The sequence below is a fragment of the Nyctereutes procyonoides genome, unplaced genomic scaffold (assembly GCF_905146905.1).
Source record: "Nyctereutes procyonoides isolate TBG_1078 unplaced genomic scaffold, NYPRO_anot_genome, whole genome shotgun sequence".
NCBI lineage: Eukaryota > Metazoa > Chordata > Mammalia > Carnivora > Canidae > Nyctereutes > Nyctereutes procyonoides.
This window is the reverse complement of record NW_026575159.1, coordinates 21,734,104-21,755,332: the sequence shown is the minus strand read 5'-3', so window position 1 is coordinate 21,755,332 and position 21,229 is coordinate 21,734,104. Positions and strand designations below refer to the sequence as shown.

Here is a 21,229-nt window from a genome sequence, read left to right as displayed (position 1 = left end):
TACCATGGCACTTCACTACTACTGACAATGTCTTCATTTATGCTCTTGTTATATACTTTACCTGGAATAATAGCTTTTGTTTTTTATTTTGTTTTTGTGAGTAACTGGGGCCATTTAAAGGGCTAAGATTATTAAGTAAGAATAGGTTGACAAGAGAATCAATCAGACTAGATCAGTCTCTTCATTTTTTTTTACTTTATTAAAATACTGAGTTTATTTCACATGTATATTTTTGTCTCCCCACCATTTCCATTTGTCTGACCACCACTACTACTATGTCCTATCATAACATTCCATACATACTTAAAACCAAGCAAAGGGTGGAGTTCCATCTTTAAAAACTAAACAGGCATTTTGGACAACACATTCTTGGCAATGGAACCTGGACAACATTTATCAGACACGGTAGGGAAAGTTCTCACTCTGCATTATAAAAAGGACAGCCAGATATCAACTGTTACAGAAATGAAAGAAGACGGAAAATTTTAACAAACTGTTTAAACTATTTTCTTAAAGAGACTTCCTCCACTGCCAGAGATCTTGAATAGCCTCTTGGTCAGTCATCCGGAAGCAATTCTTCACATAATTGATGAACTTGGCTTCCACTTTGGGAAGAGAACCACCTTTTTCTATACTTGCTTGCATTTTTGCTTTAATGTCTTCTACAGAACTAGGTCCTTTCGGTGTTTTGGGAGTCTTTTCCTGTTTTTTGAAAGATTCTTGACCTTTTGTTCTTGGTGTTGATGGTTTTGAGTCTTTTCCATTCTGGTTTGATTTTTGTGCATTTTTGGCTGGAGTATCTCGTATAGATTTCTTTACTGGAGCCTTTTCTTCAGCTTCCTCATCATCAAAATCATCATCATCATCATCTTCATCATCGTCATCATCATCATCGTCATCATCATCGTCTTCATCAGCAGCAAGTTTTACTTTTTTCTGTGGAACCTTGCTACCACTTCCAGGGGCAGAACGCTTTCCAGATATTCTAAGAAGTTTCACATCCTCTTCTTCTTCATCTTCTGACTCTGCATCTTCCTCTACAGCTACTAAGTGCTGTCCACTAATATGCACAGGACCGGAACCACACTTCAACCGTAAGACCACAGGTGGTGTTATTTCAAAGCCCCCAAGGGACACCGTTGGCTGTACAGACATTTTCAAAGTTGCCAGAGTGACTTTAATTGGACTGCCTTCATAATTCATTGCCTCTGCTTCAACAATGTGCAATTCATCCTTTGCACCAGCTCCCAAACTTACCGTTCTTAAAGATAACTGGTGCTCATTTTCATCATTATCCACCTTAAAGTGGTAATCTTTGTCAGCCTTAGTTCACAACCAAAAAGATAGTTCTGCAGCCGCAGGGGGCTCATGTCCATGTCCATCGAATCTTCCATGGGGCGGTGGCACGCACTTAGGTGGGAGAGAAGGCGGACGGAGACACACGACTACTGTTCCTCAGAACAGCCACGCAGGACGGAATCACAGCAGGGAAAGGCAGTCTCTTCATTTTATATCATAAGTTGACATCTTTGATTTATAACTAGAACCACTCTTGATTCTACTTAGAAGGAATCATCTAAGCAGTAAGAAAAAAATACAGACAATGAGTTAGAGAGAAAGTTAAAATACAGCCAGTTATTTTACAGTGACTGAAATGAAATGCTTACTCAAATAAGAGTATTTTCTACTAGTTACCAGCACCAAAACAGCCAGATGACTTGGTATAGATTTCCGTCTATCCAATCCTACAACATCCATTACTTTGTCTGCAGTTTTCTATTCTCTCTAGGTTTAAAAATGAGGTAGGTGCTCAGGGACCTTGTGTCAAAAGTAAGTAACAATGCCTAGAAATAGTCCACTGTTGTGAATTAGAAGCATAATATAGTAGTAGATTGACTTACTGTGAGTAACAGGACCCATTACCATCTTTTGGTGGGGCTCATGACCATGAACCAATCATATAAGCTCTTTGAGCCTCAGTTCTGCCATCTGTAAACTGGGGATAATTGCCTGACTTCTTTACAAAATTATTCTGAGGGTTGTATAAAATACTGCATGTGAAACCATTTGAGGGTTGTAAGGACTTTACATGAACATTTGATATATCTTTTCTGAGTGCTTTTATAAACTATGGGAATTCAGGCCTCTGGTTACTTAACCTCTAATGTTTCCCCTCTCTGTTTAATGGGAATAATAATACCTTAGAAATCTGAATTGGGGATTAAAGGAGAGGTTTATGGCTCAGTAATTGTTGGTCCATCAACATTCTATGTATTTCTCATAAGAAATATCCTTATGAATGTGATCAAAATGTCAAATGAAAAATTTCAGTACTGCTTTCATTCTGTTAGCCCATATAATAATTTTTACACTTTATCAAAAACAATTGTAGTTCAGCTTCCTTTATTGGCTCTGCAAGATGTGTCTAATTGAAGACAGCAGTAATTAATGACTATTTTTCATTTGACTTTTGAGGGGTAGACAGAGAATAAACTGTCAGCTTTATTATTGATAGATCTATTGGCTTAGATGCATGAGCAAGTAACTTTGATATTTCACCCTGAAATACAGTCACTCTGTCATCAACATAAGCAGACAATCTAAAGACTGTCTGTGGGAACTCCCCAAATAAACTTACAGCACAAAAGAGTGATGTAAAACATATTTTTTCTTGTGAGCATATAGCTCCCAATAAAAGAGTGGTGAGACCAAGGGTTTGTAGCATATATGACCAATTAGTTATCTCAAAATTGATCTAAATTCAATGCATTACAATAAAAAACTCACACATTTTTAAAAAATATTGACAAGATGATTCTAAAATGTCCATACATCTCTAAAGGACTTAGAATAGCCAAGAAAACTTTAGAGAAGGAAAATAAAGTTGGACTATGTACAATACCTGATTTCAGGATTTACTACAAGCTGCCGTAATTCTGGGCCTGTGAGGCTCCTGACATAGATTCATACACAGTTAGTAAACTCATGGCAAAGATGCCAGGGTGATTCAGTGGGAAATGGAAGAACTTTCAGTAGTGCTGAAACAATTGGATATTCATAGGGAACATAGTGAATCTTGAGTCCTACTTTACAGATCTAAATAAATGGAGAGGGATGCCTGGGCGGCTCAGTTGGTTAAGCGTCCAACTCTTGATTTCCACTCAAGTCATGATCTCAGGGTTGTGAGGTGGAGCCTCGTGTTGCCTCTGTGCTCAATAGGGACCCTGCTTGAGATTCTTTCTCTCCCTCTCCCTGTCCACTCCCCTCTCTCTAAAATAAATAAATAATTTTTTTTTTTAAAAACGAGAGACACACCTATGTTTATGCACTGGAGAATGTAACGTCCTTTATTTTTTTAAACAAAATATAAAATTTTAACTTAATTTTATTTGAATTCTAGTATAATTTATACAGAGTAGTTTCAAGTGTACAATATAGTGATTTGACACTTTCATACATCAGCTGGTGCTCATCGAAACAAGTACAGTACTTAATCCCCTTCACCCATTTCCCCCATTTCCCACTCATGTCCCCTCTGGTGACCATCAGTTTGTTCTCTATAGATAAGAGAACTTGGTCTATCTGTCTGTCTCTTTTTCTCCCCCTTTACTTGTTTTGTTTTTAAATTCCACTTATGAGTACAATTATATGGTATTTGTCTTCTCTGACTTACTTCACTTAGCATTATACTCTCTAGCTCTATCTACATCATTGCAAATGGAAGATTTCATTCTTTTTTATAATACTCCATTGCATATATATATACACACACACACATATATATACCACATCTTCTTTCTCCATTCATCTGGAGATCCATTCATATGGATGCTTGGGCTGCTTCTGTAATTTGGCTAATGCAAATAACACTGCTATAAACAGAGGTGCATGACTTATCCCTTCAAATTAGTGCTTTTGTATTCTTTGGGTAAATACCCAGTAGTGCTGAGTTGTGGGGTAGTCTTATTTTTAACTTTTTTTAAAAAAGATTTTATTTATTTATTCATGAGAGATGGGGTGGGAGACACACACACACACACACACACACACACACACACACACACAGGCAGAGGGCAAAGCAGGCTCCATGCAGGGAGCCCTACGTGGGACTCTATCCTGGGTCTCCAGGATCAGGCCCTGGGCTGAAGGTAGCGCTAAACCACTGAGCCACCGGGGCTGCCCCTATTTTTCACTTTTTGAGGAACCTCTATATAGTTTTTTGCAGTGGCTGCACCAGTTTGAATCCTTACTATCAGTGTACGAAGATTCCTTTTTCTCCACATTCTCGCCAACATTTGTTTCTTGTGTTTTTGATTTTAGCCATTTTGACAGGTGTGAGGTGTTATCTCATTGCAGTTTTTAAAGATTTTTTTAAAATTTATTCATTCATGATAGACAGAGAGAGAGGCAGAGGCACAAGCAGAGGGAGAAGCAGGCTCCATGCTGGGAGCCCGACGTGGGACTCGATCACGCCCTGGGCCAAAGGCAGGCGCCAAACCTCTGAGCCACCCAGGGATTCCCTAGTCTTGATATCTATTTCTCTGATGATGAGTGATGTTGAGTATCTAGCCATGTGTCTTTTGGCATTTGTATGTCCTCTTTGGAGATGACATGGGTAATTTCTGCCCATTTTTTCTTTCTCCAAATTTGTATTTAAATTCCAGTTAGTTAACATACTGTAATATTAGTTTTGGGTGTAAAATTTAGTGATTCATCACTTACATACAACACCCTGTGCTCATCCTAGCAAGTGCCCTCCTTAGTTCCCATTACCTATTTCACCCACCCGCCTGTCTACCTCCCCTGCAGTAACCCTCACTTTGTTCTCTCTAGTTACGTCTGTTTCTTGGTTTGACTTTCTCTCTTCCCCTCCCATATGTCCATTTGTTTTGTTTCTTAAATTTCACATATGAGTGAAATCATATGGTATTTGTCTTCAATTGTATTATTTGGAGTTTTAATTGTATTATACAATTAATTGTAAATTTAATTGTAAAATGTATTATTTGGGGTTTTTGGTGTTGAGTTGTATAAGTCCTTTATATACTTTGGATACTAACCTTTACTGGATATGTCATTTGCAAATATCTTCTCTCATTCTATAGATTGCCTTTTAGTTTTGTTGATTGTTTCCTTCACTGTGAAGGAGTTTTTTATTTTGATGTAGCCCCAATAGTTCATTTTTACTTATATTTCCCTTGCCTCAGGAGACATATATAGAAAAATGTTATTATGGCTGATGTCAGAGACATTACTGCCTGTGCTCTCTTCTAGGATATTTATGGTTTCAGGTCTCACAGTTAGGTCTTCAATCCATTTTGACATTATCTTTTGTATGGTGTGAGAAAGCGGTCCAGTTTCATTCTTTTGGATGTAGCTGACCAGTTTTCCCAACACAATTTGTTGAAGAGACAGTTGTTTTCCCATTAGATATTCTTTCCTGCTTGCCAAAGATTAATTGAACATATAATTGTAGGTTTATTTCTGGGTTTTCTGTTTTGTTCTATTGATCTATGTGTCTATTTTTGTACCAGTACCAAACTATTTTGGTTACAGCAGCTTTGTTTTTTTTTTAAAAATTATTTATTTATTTATTAATTTTTTTGCCAACATGTAGTATAACTCCCAGTGCTCATCCCGTCCAGTGCCCCCCTCAGTGCCCATCACCCAGTCACCCCATTCTCCCGCCCACCTCCTCTTCCACTACTCCTGGTTCGTTTCCCAGAGTTAGGAGTCTCTCATGTTGGCACCCTCTCTAATTTTTCTCACTCATTTTCTCTTCTTTCCCCTATAATCTGTTTCACTATTTTTTTATATTCCCTGTATGAGTGAAACCATAGGATGATTGTCCTTCTCTGATTGACTTTCTTTTACTTAGCATAATACCCTCCAGTTCCATCCATGTCAAAGCAAATGGTGCAACTATGTAATACAACTTAAAGTCTGGAATTGTGATAACTCCAGCTTTGGTTTTACTTTCCAAAATTGTTTTGGCTATTTGGGGTCTTTGTAATTCCATATACATTTTAGGATTGTTTGTTTTAGTTCTCTGAAAAATTCTCTTGGTATTTTGATGGGGATTGCATTAAATGTGTAGATTGCTTTGGATAATATAGACATTTTAACAGTATTCTTCCAATACATGAGCATGGAATGTCTTTCCATTTCTTTGTGTCATTTTTAATTGCTTTCATCAATGTTTTATAGATTTCAGCATCCAGGTCTTTCATCTCTTTGGCTATATTTATTCCTAGGTATCTTATTATTTTTGGCTCAACGTTGTTTTCTTATTTTCTCTTTCTGCTGCTTCATTGTTGGTGTATAGAAATAGAACAGATTTCTGCACATTGGTCTTTGTATCCTTCAACTTTACTGAATTTATAAGTTCTAGCAGTCTTTTGGTGGAGTCTTTAGTGTTTTCTACATATAGTATCATATCATCAGCAAACAAGGAAAGTTTACTTCTTACTTGCTAGTTTGAATGTGTTTTATTTCTTCCTGTTGTCTGATTGCTGTGGCTAGGACTTGTAGTACTATGTTGAATAACAGTGGTGAGAGTGCACATCCTTGCCCGTTCCTAACCTCGGGGGAAAAGCTCTTAGTTTTTCCCCATTGAGTATAATTGCTGTCAGTTTTTCATATATGGCTTTACTATGTTGAGATACATTCCTTCTAAACCAGAAACTATAATATTACTAATATGGCAGTACTTTCAGAATTTAACTACAGATTCCAAGAATTCCCTATTAAAATTCTAGCTGGCTTTTTTGAAAGAAATTGACACACTGATTCTAAAATTCATATGATAATAGAAAACAATCCCCAAAAAGGACAAAATAGAGGATGTTTCCCATTTTTGAAACTGACTACAGAACTTGATTACACGATTATGACTGTGTGGTTCTGACATAAGCAAAGACACATAAATGAATGGAAGAGAATTGAGACTCCAAAAATAATATTATATTTGTGGTCAGTTGGTTTTTGATGAGAATACCAAGGCAATGCAATGTAGAGAATAGTCTTTAGCAAATGGTGTTGGGACATCTGGATACCCACGTTGACAAAAGTAGAGTTGGCTACCTTCCTCACACAAATGCACAAAAATGAACTCAAAATGGATCATAGATCTAGGGACACCTGGGTGGCTCAGCAGTTCAGCATCTGCCTTTGGCTCAGGGTGTGATCCCAGAGTCCCTGGACTGAGTCCCACATTGGGCTTCCTGCATGGAGCTTGCTTCTCCCTCTGCCTATGTCTCTGACTCTCTCTCTCTCTCTCTGTGTGTGTGTGTGTCTCATGAATAAATAAATAAAAATCTTTTAAAAAATGGATCATAGATCTAAATGTAAGAGCTCAAACTATAAAAGTCTTAGAAGAAAACCTCAGAGTAAATCCTTGTGAATTTAGGTTATGCAAAAAAAATGTCCACAATAGCCAAACTGTGGAAGGAGCCTCGGTGCCCATCGAAAGATGAATGGATAAAGAAGATGTGGTTTATGTATACAATGGAATATTACTCAGCCATTAGAAACGACAAATACCCACCATTTGCTTCAACGTGGATGGAACTGGAGGGTATTATGCTGAGTGAAGTAAGTCAATCGGAGAAGGACAAACAGTGTATGTTCTCACTCATTTGGGGAATATGAATAATAGTGAAGGGGAATATAAGGGAAGGGAGAAGAAATGTGTGGGAGATATCAGAAAGGGACACAGAACATAAAGACTTCTAACTCTGGGAAATGAACTAGGGGTGGTGGAAGGGGAGGAGGGCGGGGGGTGGGGGTGAATGGGTGACGGGCACGGAGGGGGACACTTGACGGGATGAGCACTGGGTGTTATTCTGTATGTTGGTAAATTGAACACCAATAAAAATTAATTTATAAAAAAAATATTTTTTTTAGTTATAACACCAAAATTCAAGCAAGAAGAGAAGATTGAGAATTGGACATCTTCTAAATATAAAACTTTTTTTTATTACAAATAACACTATCAGAGAAGAAAAGAAAAAGCAGTCTATAGGCATAATGGGAGAAAATACTTATAATTTATACATCTGATGAGGAGCTTATAACCAGAACCAAAGAACTCCTAAAACTCAATGATAAAAAAAAAAAAAACACCTCAATTTTAAAATTGTCAACGGTATGAACAGACATTTCTCAAACAAAGATATGCAAATAGACAATAAATTCATGAAAATATATTCAACATTATTAGTAGGGAAACACAAACGAAACTAAAATGAGATACCACTTCATGCACACCAGGACGAAAATGACAAGAATAAATGCTGATTAGAATGTGTAGAAATTCCACTATACCTTGGTTGTAGAAATATAAATAGTGCAATTTCTTTAGGAAAAAGAAGTGTTAAAAACAGATTTATTTTATTTTTCCAATTCCCAGAAATTCTAATTTCAGATAAATACCCAAGAGAAATGAAAACATCTGTTCACACAAATATAGGTTCTTAGGACCATTATTCATAATAAATAAAAATTGTAAATTATCCAAATGTCCATCATCTGATGAACAGATAGATAAAATATAGTATCTTCATACTATAGAATATTATTCAGCAATAAGGGAGAATGAAATTATGGCATATACTACAACATAGATGAACCTTAAAATCATCATGCTAAGTGAAAGAAGCTAGTCACAAAAGACCACATATTGTATGATCCATTTACATGAAATAGCAAGAATAGACAAGTCTATAAAGATTGAACATAGATTAGTGGTTTCCTAGGGAAATGGTGATGGGGAATGACTTAATGGTCATTGTGTTTCTTGTGGGGGTAGCAAAAGTGTTTTGAAATTAGGCTGTAGAGCTTTGTAGATATACTAAAATTCACTTAGTTTTACACTTAAAGTGAATTTAACGTATGGTCAGTAAATTATATTTCAACAAAGCTCTTAAAAATCAACCCTGTGTGGGGTGTCTAGGTGGCTCAGTTGGTTAAGCATCTGACTCTTAATCTAAGCTCAGGTATTGATCTCATGAGCTTAAGCCCTGCATTGGGCTCCAATTATTAAAAAAATAAAATAAAATAAAAAATCAGCCTGAGGAAGGGCTATTAGTACTAATATTACTTCGCAGTCGAGGCAAGCAAGGCCACAATAACATAGTTGGTCAAGTCAGGATTCCAGTCAGGCCTCAGCTGAGTACAAAGCTCATGTTTTGTCACCATATATCCAGCCTGAGGAACGGAAATATATCCCACTGTTTAATGTAAACAATGAAGAACAGCAGACTTCAGAATGGAAGGCAGCCCTACGTGGATTTATGTCCTTGGCACACTGAATCCTGAGCACTGTGATTAGAAGCAGTGGGATGGAAGAATTAATCTCAGGAAGGCGATAATAATCTGAATATGGGTGTTTATAATCTTTTAAAGATGGTTATAAGGGTGATGAGCCTGTGTTCTATCCCCAGTTGAGAGATAAGGAATCAAAAGCTCAGAGAGGTTGACTGGTTTGCCTAAAGTCACACAGTTAACAAGTGCTGAGCATCATATATTCAATACTATGGATTTTGAGTTTCCCCCTTTTTTTCTGCAGTGACTGTTGTGGGAAGAACATTCCCCTTTATTGTGATAAGATTCATTCATATTGTCATGAACTACTTAAATGAAAAAAAAAAACAGTTCTCAGCATTCTTATTGTTTTTTTCTTGAAATAATACATGATGCATCATAAGTTTTAATTTCTTATAGGGGGTTGGCCTTCAAATGTTCTAAGTGACTATTGAAGTATGTGAATAGGTTTAAGCTATTATAAAAACAGTAAACGTAGCTGGAATGTTTCATGCCACAGACTCTATAACAACTCTCCTCATCAAGAATGTTCTACATTCGCCATCTTATTGTTCTCTATTTCTGAGCATGTGTATTTAAAAATAGATCTTCAGGGATCCCTGGGTGGCGCAGCGGTTTGGCGCCTGCCTTTGGCCCAGGGCGCGATCCTGGAGACCCGGGATCGAATCCCACGTCGGGCTCCTGGTGCATGGAGCCTGCTTCTCCCTCTGCCTGTGTCTCTGCCTCTCTCTCTCTCTCTGTGTGTGACTATCATAAATAAAAAAAATTATAAAAAAATAGATCTTCATTAAGTCTGTGAAGACTCACCCTTCAAGTATTAAGGTGTCACATATTCTTGGAACATATTGTTCTGGTGATGGAGACAAGAGAGTTGTGTGTTTCAGGTAGGTCAGCCAGTGGACCATTCTGGCAGGCTGGTTGCCCCCAGTGAGTGATCGGAGAAAAGGGGATTGGTGTCAGGAGCCTGCAGTTAGGATTTATGATCTCAGAGAAATTACCATGCCTGCCGAAGCTTTCAGAAGAGGAGCCAGCATTTAGAGAGGGCATTTTCTCTTATCATGTCTCATTGGAGCCTGGCAAATTTGGATACACATATTACTGTGTCTATTTTTAAGTGGAGAACCTTAAGGCCAATAAGATTACATAGACTGTTCAACCTCACAACCTCACAAGTGGCATAGTTGGCATTTGAGCCCAAGTCTATCTAAAGCTGAAGACAATGTACTTAATAGCTCCAACCCAAGGCCTCCCAACTGCCTCCTGAATGCAGAGTCCCAGATACCAATACTCTGAATGGCATCATCAGTGTGAGATGGAAAACCTTGACCAGAATCCAGAGCAGAAGCAGATCTCTGTTCTTATTGTCTCAGGCCAACTTGTCTTTAAATTAAACAGCCCTGGAGAGGAAGCAATAGTTTGTCTCTCTGCCACTTCATGTAGGTGACCTTGGGAGAGAAAGCCACGCCATCTTTCTGAACTTTGATCGCTTCACATCTTGTGACACGGATCTACTGGTCTTCCCTCCTAACATCACAGGGTTACTGTGTTTGCTAAATAAAGCCTCAGAGGTGGAAGGATGGTGAAAATAAGGGATATAGTTGATTCATTCAGGACCGTGATTCTGTGCTGATTGAGAAAAATCTAGGGGATGCTAATGATAATCTTTCTGATCCCCCCCTTTTATTTCTACTCATTGACCACACTCCCTATCCCATGACCACCATGTGGCAAGTGTTTTCAAGCTTAACCCACTTGTTACATTAGAACACAGATATCTTTCCAACCAGTAGCATCAAAAGCCGACAGGTTAATTCTAGGACACTAATAATGGACAACACAGACTTCACAGGTGCTTTTGCATTTAAATTCCTCTTATAAAACAAGGGCTCATTATCTGGAGTCCTACTCATTTTATAGGCTCCAGGGAGCTCAGAAAGCATTTGAAATTTCATGAAAAATTGGGATGCCTGGGTGGCTCAGCGGTTGAGCATCTGCCTTCAGCTCAGGTCATGATCCTGGGGTCCCGGTATGGAGTCCCACATCGAGTTCCCTGCGTAGGGCCTGCTTCTCCCTCTGCCTGTGTCTCTGCCTCTCTCTCTGTGTCTCTCATGAACAAATAAATAATTCTTTGGGGAAAAAAAAGAAATTTCATGAAAAAAATGCCTCTTATTTGTCTCTTTTTCTGGGTAGAGGCTTCAGAGTTGCTGCCAGATTCTTAAAAACCCACGGAATCTAAAGACTTAAGGAGTTTCTCTTGGTGGGTACTGTTTCATGACCATGTGACCAGTCTCCTGATTAGCATCTCCGGACACTTTCGGGGTTGCTCTCCTATCATAACCAACATTCAGTGAACCACTTAGCCTTGTCTTCTGATGTCTCCTAAACTCAGATTTTTCTCCAAGCCCACTTTTGCAGTTGAGACTTTATCATTGATTGTTAGGAGTATTGAAATGTTTGAAATGGTCTTCCTGCCTCTACTCTTGACCTGTGAGCCATTTCTTTAGTAGTGTCATAGTGATCTCTGATCTCTTCAAAACACACATACAACTTGTCATAACCCTATTCAAACAAGCTCTCTAGCATCCTCTGTGCAAAGCCCACACATTTGCTTTATTATCATGGCCTTCAAGGCTCCTAACTGCCTGGCTCTATCCCAGCTTTTTAGCCAAGTGCCTCCCCTGCTCCCCTCTGTGGAATTTATGAACCCCATCCCAGGTGACCCACCATTATTATAGTTTGCTTTTGATGTTTCCTCTGTCTGGAATACCCTTTGGCCTCTACAGCTTGCAAACTCCTTCCCAGTCTTTTGGGCTCAACATCACAATGGCACCTCCGTTGTGAACCTTCTCCCTATCCCCACACTTTCCTTCCCAGAATAGTGAGTTACCCCTTTCTTTAAGTTCCAGATCTCATTTATAGCATAATTGTTTCTACCAAATTATATTTCCTAATTCTCCAGATGTCTCCTCCTACTGTACTCTGACCTTTATATTTTCAGAAATAATGGGAATGAGCAAGATCAGTCATTGATAATAAGGGGCTGAGAGAGGCATAGTTTGTAAATAATACCTTATCAAATAAAATCATTGATAACTTAATAATTAACACTGAAGAAGCAGATACCACTGCAGACAACATGGAATGGGACCTGAGGTCAGTGTGAAGCTTTTACCATGCTTGATAAATCACACATCAACATTGGTTACTTCTTTGATCCATGACATGGAAATAGAAAGTCAGTAATTATGTATTGGAAATAATTGGGCCATGGATACAGTCATTATGTTGGGAAGAACATTGACTTAGGAGTTAAGAGCCCTAGATTTTAATATCACCCCTGCTATCAACTCCTCTTATGGCACTGGCCAGTTTGGTTCTTGTCTGAGGGTCTCAGTGTTCACAGTGAGGCAGTGTTAAACCAGAGTATCTCTTAGATCACTTCCAGTACTAACATTTTATGAGTCTAAGAAAACATACCATAACCCCACATTCTGGGCTGATTCCTGACCCTGTTTGGCAAAGACAAGTGGGGATATGAGAACTACTGTACCTCAATTAAAAAAAACCCACAAATCTTTTTGTTCTAGGGCCTTTGGCCAAGAGGCAGCAGAGAAGGAACATTTTGGTGGTATTGATCTGGGATTCTGTAAAGATACCTCAATTGTGCGAAACTCTGGCATTAGTGTCTGATTTCCCAGAAGAACTTTTATGAGCCTCTCTTGAGTCAAAGATTCCCTGAAGGACCATCCAGAATTATGACTCAAGCTTGGTAAGTTAATAGAAGGGTCAAGAAGCCAAAAGGCCATGGCAGGAATCAAGATCTTAAATCTGGACCACACCCCAAGTCTGGCTGAGGTCCTTGGAGCATGTAAGCATGAATCAAATATCCCTCTCTTAAAGAGAATGGGCAAAGTCCAACTTTTTATCTTTGTGTGCTGTAATATTTATCTCTTGATGAAAAAAGGTTATGATGTAGGGAGAAGGATACTAGACCTATTTCAACTTGCTGTGTCAGTTCCCTTTGGAAACTCACGTAATCTCCATGGGCCTCAGATCCCCCACCTGTATAAGGGAACAGCCTCCCTTTTGCTGCTCTGTGTTGTTGGGAGAAACAGATGAGTCTGTGTATGTGAAAGCACTCTGTAGACTGAGATAAGAGTACCTCTGGAGGAGCTGATGATAAGAAGGGAAAAAAAATAAAAGAAAATCTATCTTTTCTGTAACTTCTGGCTTATTTTATTACTAAACTTAATTGCTATCTCTCCTAGATGCAGCCTTTTTGGAACTTTAACTTGAATTGGTTGGTCTCTGTAGGAGACACAGAATGTTAGAACCCAGAATATTTAGGCATGAAGTTATAGCAACTGCTAGACATCAACACTTAGAAAGGAGGAATGCTAACATCGGTTAACAAATTTTACTCTCCATGAGACAGTGATTCCAGAAGAAGGTGAAAATACATATTTACTTACTTCCAATTTGAGTTATGTATTTCAATTCCATCAAATCATAGCTTGCAGGGACTTGGGATTGGCTCCTCTGATCTATTCAGCTTCCTCCAAAATCATCACCTGGTAGAGTTTTTTCACTAGTTGTGCACCTGTATTAGTTTTCTACAGCTGCCACTAAAAATGACCATAAACCAAGTGGCCAAAATGAAGGATTTTATTGTCTCACAGTTCTGGAAGCCAGAAGTCTAAGAGCAGGTGTCAGCAGGCCCCTGCTCTCTGAAGGTGCTAGGGAAGGATTAGCTACAGGTCTGCCTCCCAGCTCCTGGGGATTCCATGGCTTGTGGAAGCATCGCTACAATCTTCACATAATGCTTCTCTCCCTTCTACATGTCAGTCTTCAAATTTACCTTCCTATAAGCATACTTGTTCTACTGCATTAGAGGCTGCCCTACTCTAGGATGACCTCATCTTAGTTGATTATACCTGCAATGACCTCATTACCAAATAAGGTCACATTTTGAGGTATGGGAGCGATCCAGATTTTAATATATGGAATTTGGTGGGAGCGTAATTCAATCCATGACACCCCCCTTCTTTGTCAAGAGAGAAACATTTTTGCCCTTTGGACTCTCTCATCTATACTGCCCTTCCGCTTGGTTATAAAGTCCCTTTTACCCACTTGGTGTCTCTCCTGATTTCATTTCCTCCCCTGGCCTTGGGCTTAGAGCATTTGTTCAGTGGAGTTTGTGTTAAATAGGATGGGTAATGTGTAGTAGATCTTATATGTGAAGGGATATAGAGAATGAAGAGTTCTTTGAAGTGGACTGGCGTCAGAATGGAGGACATCTTATTGGCAATATTGGCTTCCTATCAGGAAATTTCCAATGATTTTAATGAGTAGAAATATCTTCTTGATTTAGATGGCTTCCTTATATAATTCACTTAGCCAGGGGAAGACAGGTAGACAACATTTCTTTACCTTTTTTTTTTTTAAGATTTATTTATTTATTTGACAGAGAGAGAGAGAGAGCTCGAGTGTGGTGGGGGAGGGGCAGAAGGAGATGGGGAGAGAAACTCAAGCAGACTCTGTGCTGAGCATGGAACCTGATGTGGGGCTCAGTCTCATAACCCTGAGATCACCACCTGAGCCAAAAGTATGAGTTAGGGGCTTAACTAACTGTGCAATCCAGGTGCCCTTGGTAGACAACATTTCTTACAATATTGCCACTACTTTATATTATCTTCCAATAGAGGGTAAATGAGGAAGAGATTCACCAGTGTGTGTTTATTTCAGCCTAGGTCAGTGGTTTTCAACCAGGGTTAATTTTATCTCCCAGCAGAGATTTGGCTCTATCTGGAACAATTTTGACTTTCTCAAGTGGGGAAGAGTTGCTAAATTTAGTGGCCAGGGATGCTGCTGAACATTCCACAATGTATAGGACAATTTCGTACCTGGCTCCCAAGATCAACAATGGCAAGACTTAGAAACCCTAGGGACATGATTTTCCTCTTAGAATGACTCTGAGCAAGAATTTTCAATGTTTTTCTACTTAGTTGGAATTTTTGGGCTATTGAATCCTTTCAGTGTGTGATCTTCATCCTTTGTAGAAACCACTAAGAAACACTCCTCAGGACTCAGACCCACTTGGCTTGTCTACCATCAGGTACCTTTATTCTGTTGCCTCCATACATAAAAGATGGGCACAGAACTTGTCAATTTCTGGGTGTCCCTTTTAGTTCTTGAGGCCAGTGAATGTCGAATTTCAGAAATAATACTGCTATCGCTATAATAAAAAATCCAATAATCTCACCATTATTTTTCTACAAATAGGTCTATAATGTTTTAAAAGGCAGGTAATCTTTAGAGGGTGACATTGTCAATAGTCTGACTTTGCAAATATGACACTTTGTAAGTTACACAGTTATTTATTCACATGAAGATCAGCTTAGACAAAAAAAAAAGACAAACCTGGTTCAAGGAAGCTGAGTTATATTTGTATAAGTCTGTTCTTCTAGCAACCTCTTAAAAATGAGATTGGCTTAGAGGGGAACCTATTTCTTCTTGTATAGGTTGATGATGTTGATGATGGTAACTATGGAGTTCCTTCTGTGTTTCAAACCCATTACATATATTGCCTCATTTAAACACTACCACAAGTCTATGTTGAAAGTACTGTTACTGTTTCAGGACAGTGAGATCACAAAAGTAAACAGCTCACAGGTGGTCAGGTAGGTACTAAGTGGCTAACTCATAATTTTAGCTTAGGTTAATCTGATTTGAGAATTTCAAACTGTAGGTGAGAGTTCAGTTAATAAACAGTGTTAATTGAAGAATAGTTTTAAAAGAGAGAAATAAGAAATGATTAGTGAGAGTTCAGTTAATAAACGGTGTTTATTGAAGAATAGTTTTAAAAGGGAGAAATAAGAAATGATTAAAAGTATAACAATAAGGCAGTGCTTAAACAAAGTAACAAAATATAATAACAAAGTATAATATATTTCCATATTATTAACTATTGCATAGCTATTGAACCTTAGCTTTAGAGTAACAATAAAAATAAGGACCTATACCAAGGATCTACATTCCAGGCATATGAAAATGCTCATGATATATTGAGAAATGAGAAAAGCAGGATGGAGACGAAATGGATGCTGTGATTTCAATTTAAAAAAATATGTGCTCATGCACTAAGATTGTATGTAAAAAATAACTGTATAGTATATACACCAAAATAATAAACATATTTATGTCTAAATGATAGGATTATAGGCAAATTCATTGATTTTTTTGTAGCTACCAACCTTGCATACATTTTTGTAATTAGATAAAATATTTTATGTATGTGCATATCTATAAGCACACCCATGTCTGTATCTAGATCTATATCCGTATATCTACTCTAGGAACTGACTACTGAAGTGGAATATTTGTGTTGTATATTCAGTATTTTCTTTTTCCCCTTTCTTAATGATACTCAGATCTATACATCTCTCAATTTGTCCATTTACCATTGGAGAAGTTAAACCCACCCAGGCTCCATGGGGAAGTTCTGATTGGTCTAAGCCATTCAGAGTAATTCCCTCTACTTTGCAGACCAATTGGTGTAGATAATACAGACCAAAGCTCTGGGGATTATCATGCACAGGATTTGGATCCCAGTTGAACATACATGACTCAATTAAAGCCAGTTAGATGAAAGATGAGGATTTGTAATGGCATCTGGGAAAGAATCTAGCTTATTATTCTCATTCAGCTACTGAAAGACTAATTTCTTCTTCTGGAAGGTGTGAAGTTTGAATATGAACCTTAGAACTTCTCCAGGCATGTGAATACTCTTCTTCCACTTCTATGGGTTCAGCTTCATCCAAAGGCAGGTCAACCCCATGATCAAGTGCCTTATTTCTGGACTTCTGATTATCTTTTAAGTCCAATGGACTTAAAATTTCCTGTATCTTTTGAGTCCATTGGAATTCAGTTTTTACTCATTAGAAACAAAAATGGCTCCCACTTAGTAGTTAAAAAGTTGGAAGTCCAAAACACAGGCTAAGGGACAAACCTCAGTAGGTGTTTTGTAAAATGAACCACCGCTACAATATTGTTACTTCTGTCATTTCCAGAATATCCCATCAGAGCAGTATCTAAATTAGTAACCTGGATCTTCAGTAGGATTAACTAGTAGTCATAAGCCCAGCAAGATCAGCTTTCATATTTGTTTTCTCTAGAACTTGGAATATTGGAAAGATAGGTCTAGTTGAGTAAAGGCAGGGGAAATTATTCTATGCATCTACGTGTCCATAAAACACACTTTAGTCCCATCTCACTTTATTGCACAACAATTCTCAACAGTGGTGATTAAAACCTCTGTTTTACAGATATGAAAACACTGACTCAAAAAAATTATATGATTTGTTCAAAATCCAAGTTTGGACTTCAGTTCCTCCTGGCACCATAACGTGCTTCCTGGTATACCACATTGTTTCAATTAAGAGGGGAAGGTCTAAAGTTTCAGTAGTCTCGAAGAAACTAATTATATTGCTTTTGCATTTGTATATTATCCAGAATCTGACTACAAGAAAGATAATAAGAATAGCAAGTGGACCTACCTGCATAATTAATTAGCCTGAAGGAATTTTTAGTCCCTGTATCATTTGTTTCACCTTAAATTGTTGTTTAGTATATTTAAAAGTAGCTTGGCTTTTAGACAGAATGTAAACACTTAAAATTAACTCACTCAGACCTGTAATTCCTGCTCTGACCTGTATTAGCTGGCTATTCTAGCCAGGGCACTTACCCTCACTGCGTTTTCCATTTCTGTACATTCTGTACAAGTCAAGATAATAATACTAACCTTACTATGAAAGGTAAAAAAAAATCATCTGAAAGTACCTAGCACAGATCCCTGACATATGGAAAGTTTTTAACGAATGTGTAAAGGAGATACAAAAATAGTGGAGAATCAAAAATATAATGAGTCTTTATTGTGTAAAAACTATAAACCTCAGTCTCATCATATATATTAATCCTACTATTCTAGGTGCTCATGTTCATTATTGCATGAAGTAACTTGAGATTCTGTAGGATGCAAGGTTCCATGGAAACTTCCAGTGTCCTAATAACTTCATGGTGTTGCAACTTAAAATATGAAACCACTTGGAATGGATGGAAAGTTCCCCTGAAATCAAGTATCTTTTTTTTTCATTTATGAATTCACTCTCTTTAAACAAAGTGCCAACTGTGTGTCTGGAATGCTATTTCTGTCCCCCTCTATCTGTTTGAAGCAGGGTATTCGTTAGCAACTTTTTGAATTTGGGTAGGTTTTTCAATTTATAATTTCTTTCTTTGATCTATTGTTTACAGTGTCTAAAGTGCTCATTTAATCATTCTGTCCTGTGTTATTATTTAAATATTTCATTCACTTGTCTGGTCACTGTCATCTAGGAGATGTTTATTGAATACTTAATTGTGCAGAGTACTCTGAGGAGGAAGGTGGGCTACGAATGATACCTACTTGTATGGGTATTACTGTGTCCGCTCGGTTTGGAGCATGCGCAGCCCTTCTGCAATCACAGTTAATGGTAGCCTGAAGAAGTATGCACATAGGGGAAGCCAAACCAAGAGGCCCATAGAGGAATGCAGCTAAAGCCATGGATTGGTATCATGCCATCTCTGCAACCTGCTTTATCTCTGGGCTTCTGTTCCCATGAACTTTGTGAATTATTTCCGTATCATGTAAGTGAACCTCGATTTTATTTTTCTGTTATTTGTAGCTCAAGATATTTTAATTAATATACCTACTCTTATCTCTTGGGTGCGACCCTAAGTTCCCAAAGAATGGGAAGTGGTTTATGAATTCCTATGTTGATTGACACAGTGGATGGGTATCCAGAATTTGAACCTAGATATTTCTGATTCCATAGATTGGGATAACACATAGCATTAAAAATAATGATTCTTGCTCAAGCCACCTGGGTGGCTCAGTGGTTGAGCATCTATCTTTGGCTCAGGTCGTGATCCTAAGATCAAGTCCCATATCAGGCTCCCCACAGGGAGCCTGCTTTTCCCTCTGCCTGTGTTTCTGCCTCTCTCTCTCTCTCTCTCTCTCTCTCTCTCTCTGTCTCTGAATAAATAAATAAGATCTTTTTTTATATAAATTAATTTTTATTGGTGTTCAATTTACCAACATACAGAATAACACCCAGTGCTCATCCCGTCAAGTGCCCATCACCCATTCACCCCCACCCCCCGCCCTCCTCCCCTTCCACCACCCCTAGTTCATTTCCCAGAGTTAGACCTGCCCTACGACCCAGCAATTGCACTGTTAGGGATTTACCCCGAAGATTCAAATAAATAAGATCTTAAAAAAAAAAGATTCTTAGTGTTTTTGGGGGGGTGGTCATGTACCTTTTAACAAATGATAAAAGGTATTCCCATATCCTTGAGAAATATATATATATATACATATATACTTTTATATGTAACAAACTAAATGTTTATATGCAATATCAGGGTTTCATAAGCCTCTGAAGCTGTTCACGCACCCAGACCACAGCTAAGAATCCCATTCTAGGTGATGAATCCTGTCTATATATGTGCATTTACCGATTATCCATGCTCTTATTTTAAACCTATCTAATATGAGATGTGACCTTCCAAACCTATGTTAAAAGGAGACTTATTTTTTACTTACTAATGTTAATATTATCTACACACTTTCCCTCTTATTAATTTGAGATATTCTATAAATGTAGTGCCCAATACTAATGAAATAATTTCTTCAGTAAAGGAAGGAAATCTGCAAAATTTCAAATGACTATGCTTTTAAAGTTATCTTTTCATAAGTTCTGATATTAATAACAATAACTATTTTAACAAGATAGCATGGAGTATTTGTGTAGTGGGTTTCAGTTTTCAGAGCATTTGTCCCTAATTTATTCCAGTCTCAACAACCTTGTGAGGTAGAAAGGGTGGACTTTTGTTGATTTATGACTGTCCAGCTTCCATTAATTTGAGGGACCTAACTAGCCTCTGTTTTGTACATTCTCAATGGGACTATAAATCAATGTCCATTGCCCTCCTAATAGAGAACTAGAGGCCCCTGGAGGTTGGTGCATTCTCTTTCCTCCAGACTTTTTCTTTCACTGTTTCAAAGAAGCCAAAGGGCTTGTGATTTACACTTAGTCAATCAGACTTTCTCCCACAACTTGGCATGTTGTGTTGAGTGACTCCCACCAAGAAGAAATGGCTGAAATCCTTCATTCCAGGTGTGGCACTATGATGAGATGATAGAATGTTCTTGTTGCCTTGATCCCATTCTGAGTTTTTGTTCTGATTTTTGCCTTATTTCTAAGCCTGGACACTAGCCTATCAATTTACTGTGGGAGATCTTTGACAACATTCCAATAAATTCCCTTTTTGTTTAAGTTAACCAGATTTAGACTGGGTTGTTGCCAGAAAAGAACTCTAACAGAGAAAACATAGTAGATTTTAAATCTCTGTATCACATACAAGAATGTGGGGTTGCAATTTAGCAGTAAAAAGTGAAGCCAGACCTCTAAGGTTCAATGTTTTGCTATTATTATTGCTTTTTTTTAAAGTAACTTGTTATTTGTTGTATCATTTGGGTGTTCCTGATATGAAAGCAAGGATTGAACAGAATTCCACCTTGAACATTGTATTAGTTAAAATTAACTTCAGCTAAATTAATAGAAAAATCCAACACAACAATGTTTTAAATAAGGTCATTTCCCCCTTCCCTTTTTTTCATGTAAGCTAAATCTAGAGGTAAAGAGTGGTTCATGACAAGTTGTTAGGCAGGGACAGAGCTTCCAGCTAATCTCTCAAATATCCTTAGGATGTGGCTCTTGTTCTCATGATCCAAGACAGCCTACACATCATGTGTGTTTCTAGGGCAAGATCAAGGAGAGAACTGGGAAAGACCATGCCATATTCCTTT

The 21,229-nt window shown here is 37.9% G+C and overlaps 1 protein-coding gene across 1 annotated transcript; it reads right to left on the bottom strand.

Annotated features, from left to right (window-relative positions):
- Positions 1-184: 184 nt before the first annotated feature.
- LOC129502500 (nucleophosmin-like) lies at positions 185-1,477 on the bottom strand. Its single transcript, XM_055314146.1, is given in 2 exon segments — positions 185-1,328; positions 1,331-1,477. Coding segments are annotated over 2 exon segments (882 nt in total). The 5' UTR covers positions 1,395-1,477; the 3' UTR covers positions 185-510.
- Between the last annotated feature and the right edge of the window lie 19,752 nt (positions 1,478-21,229).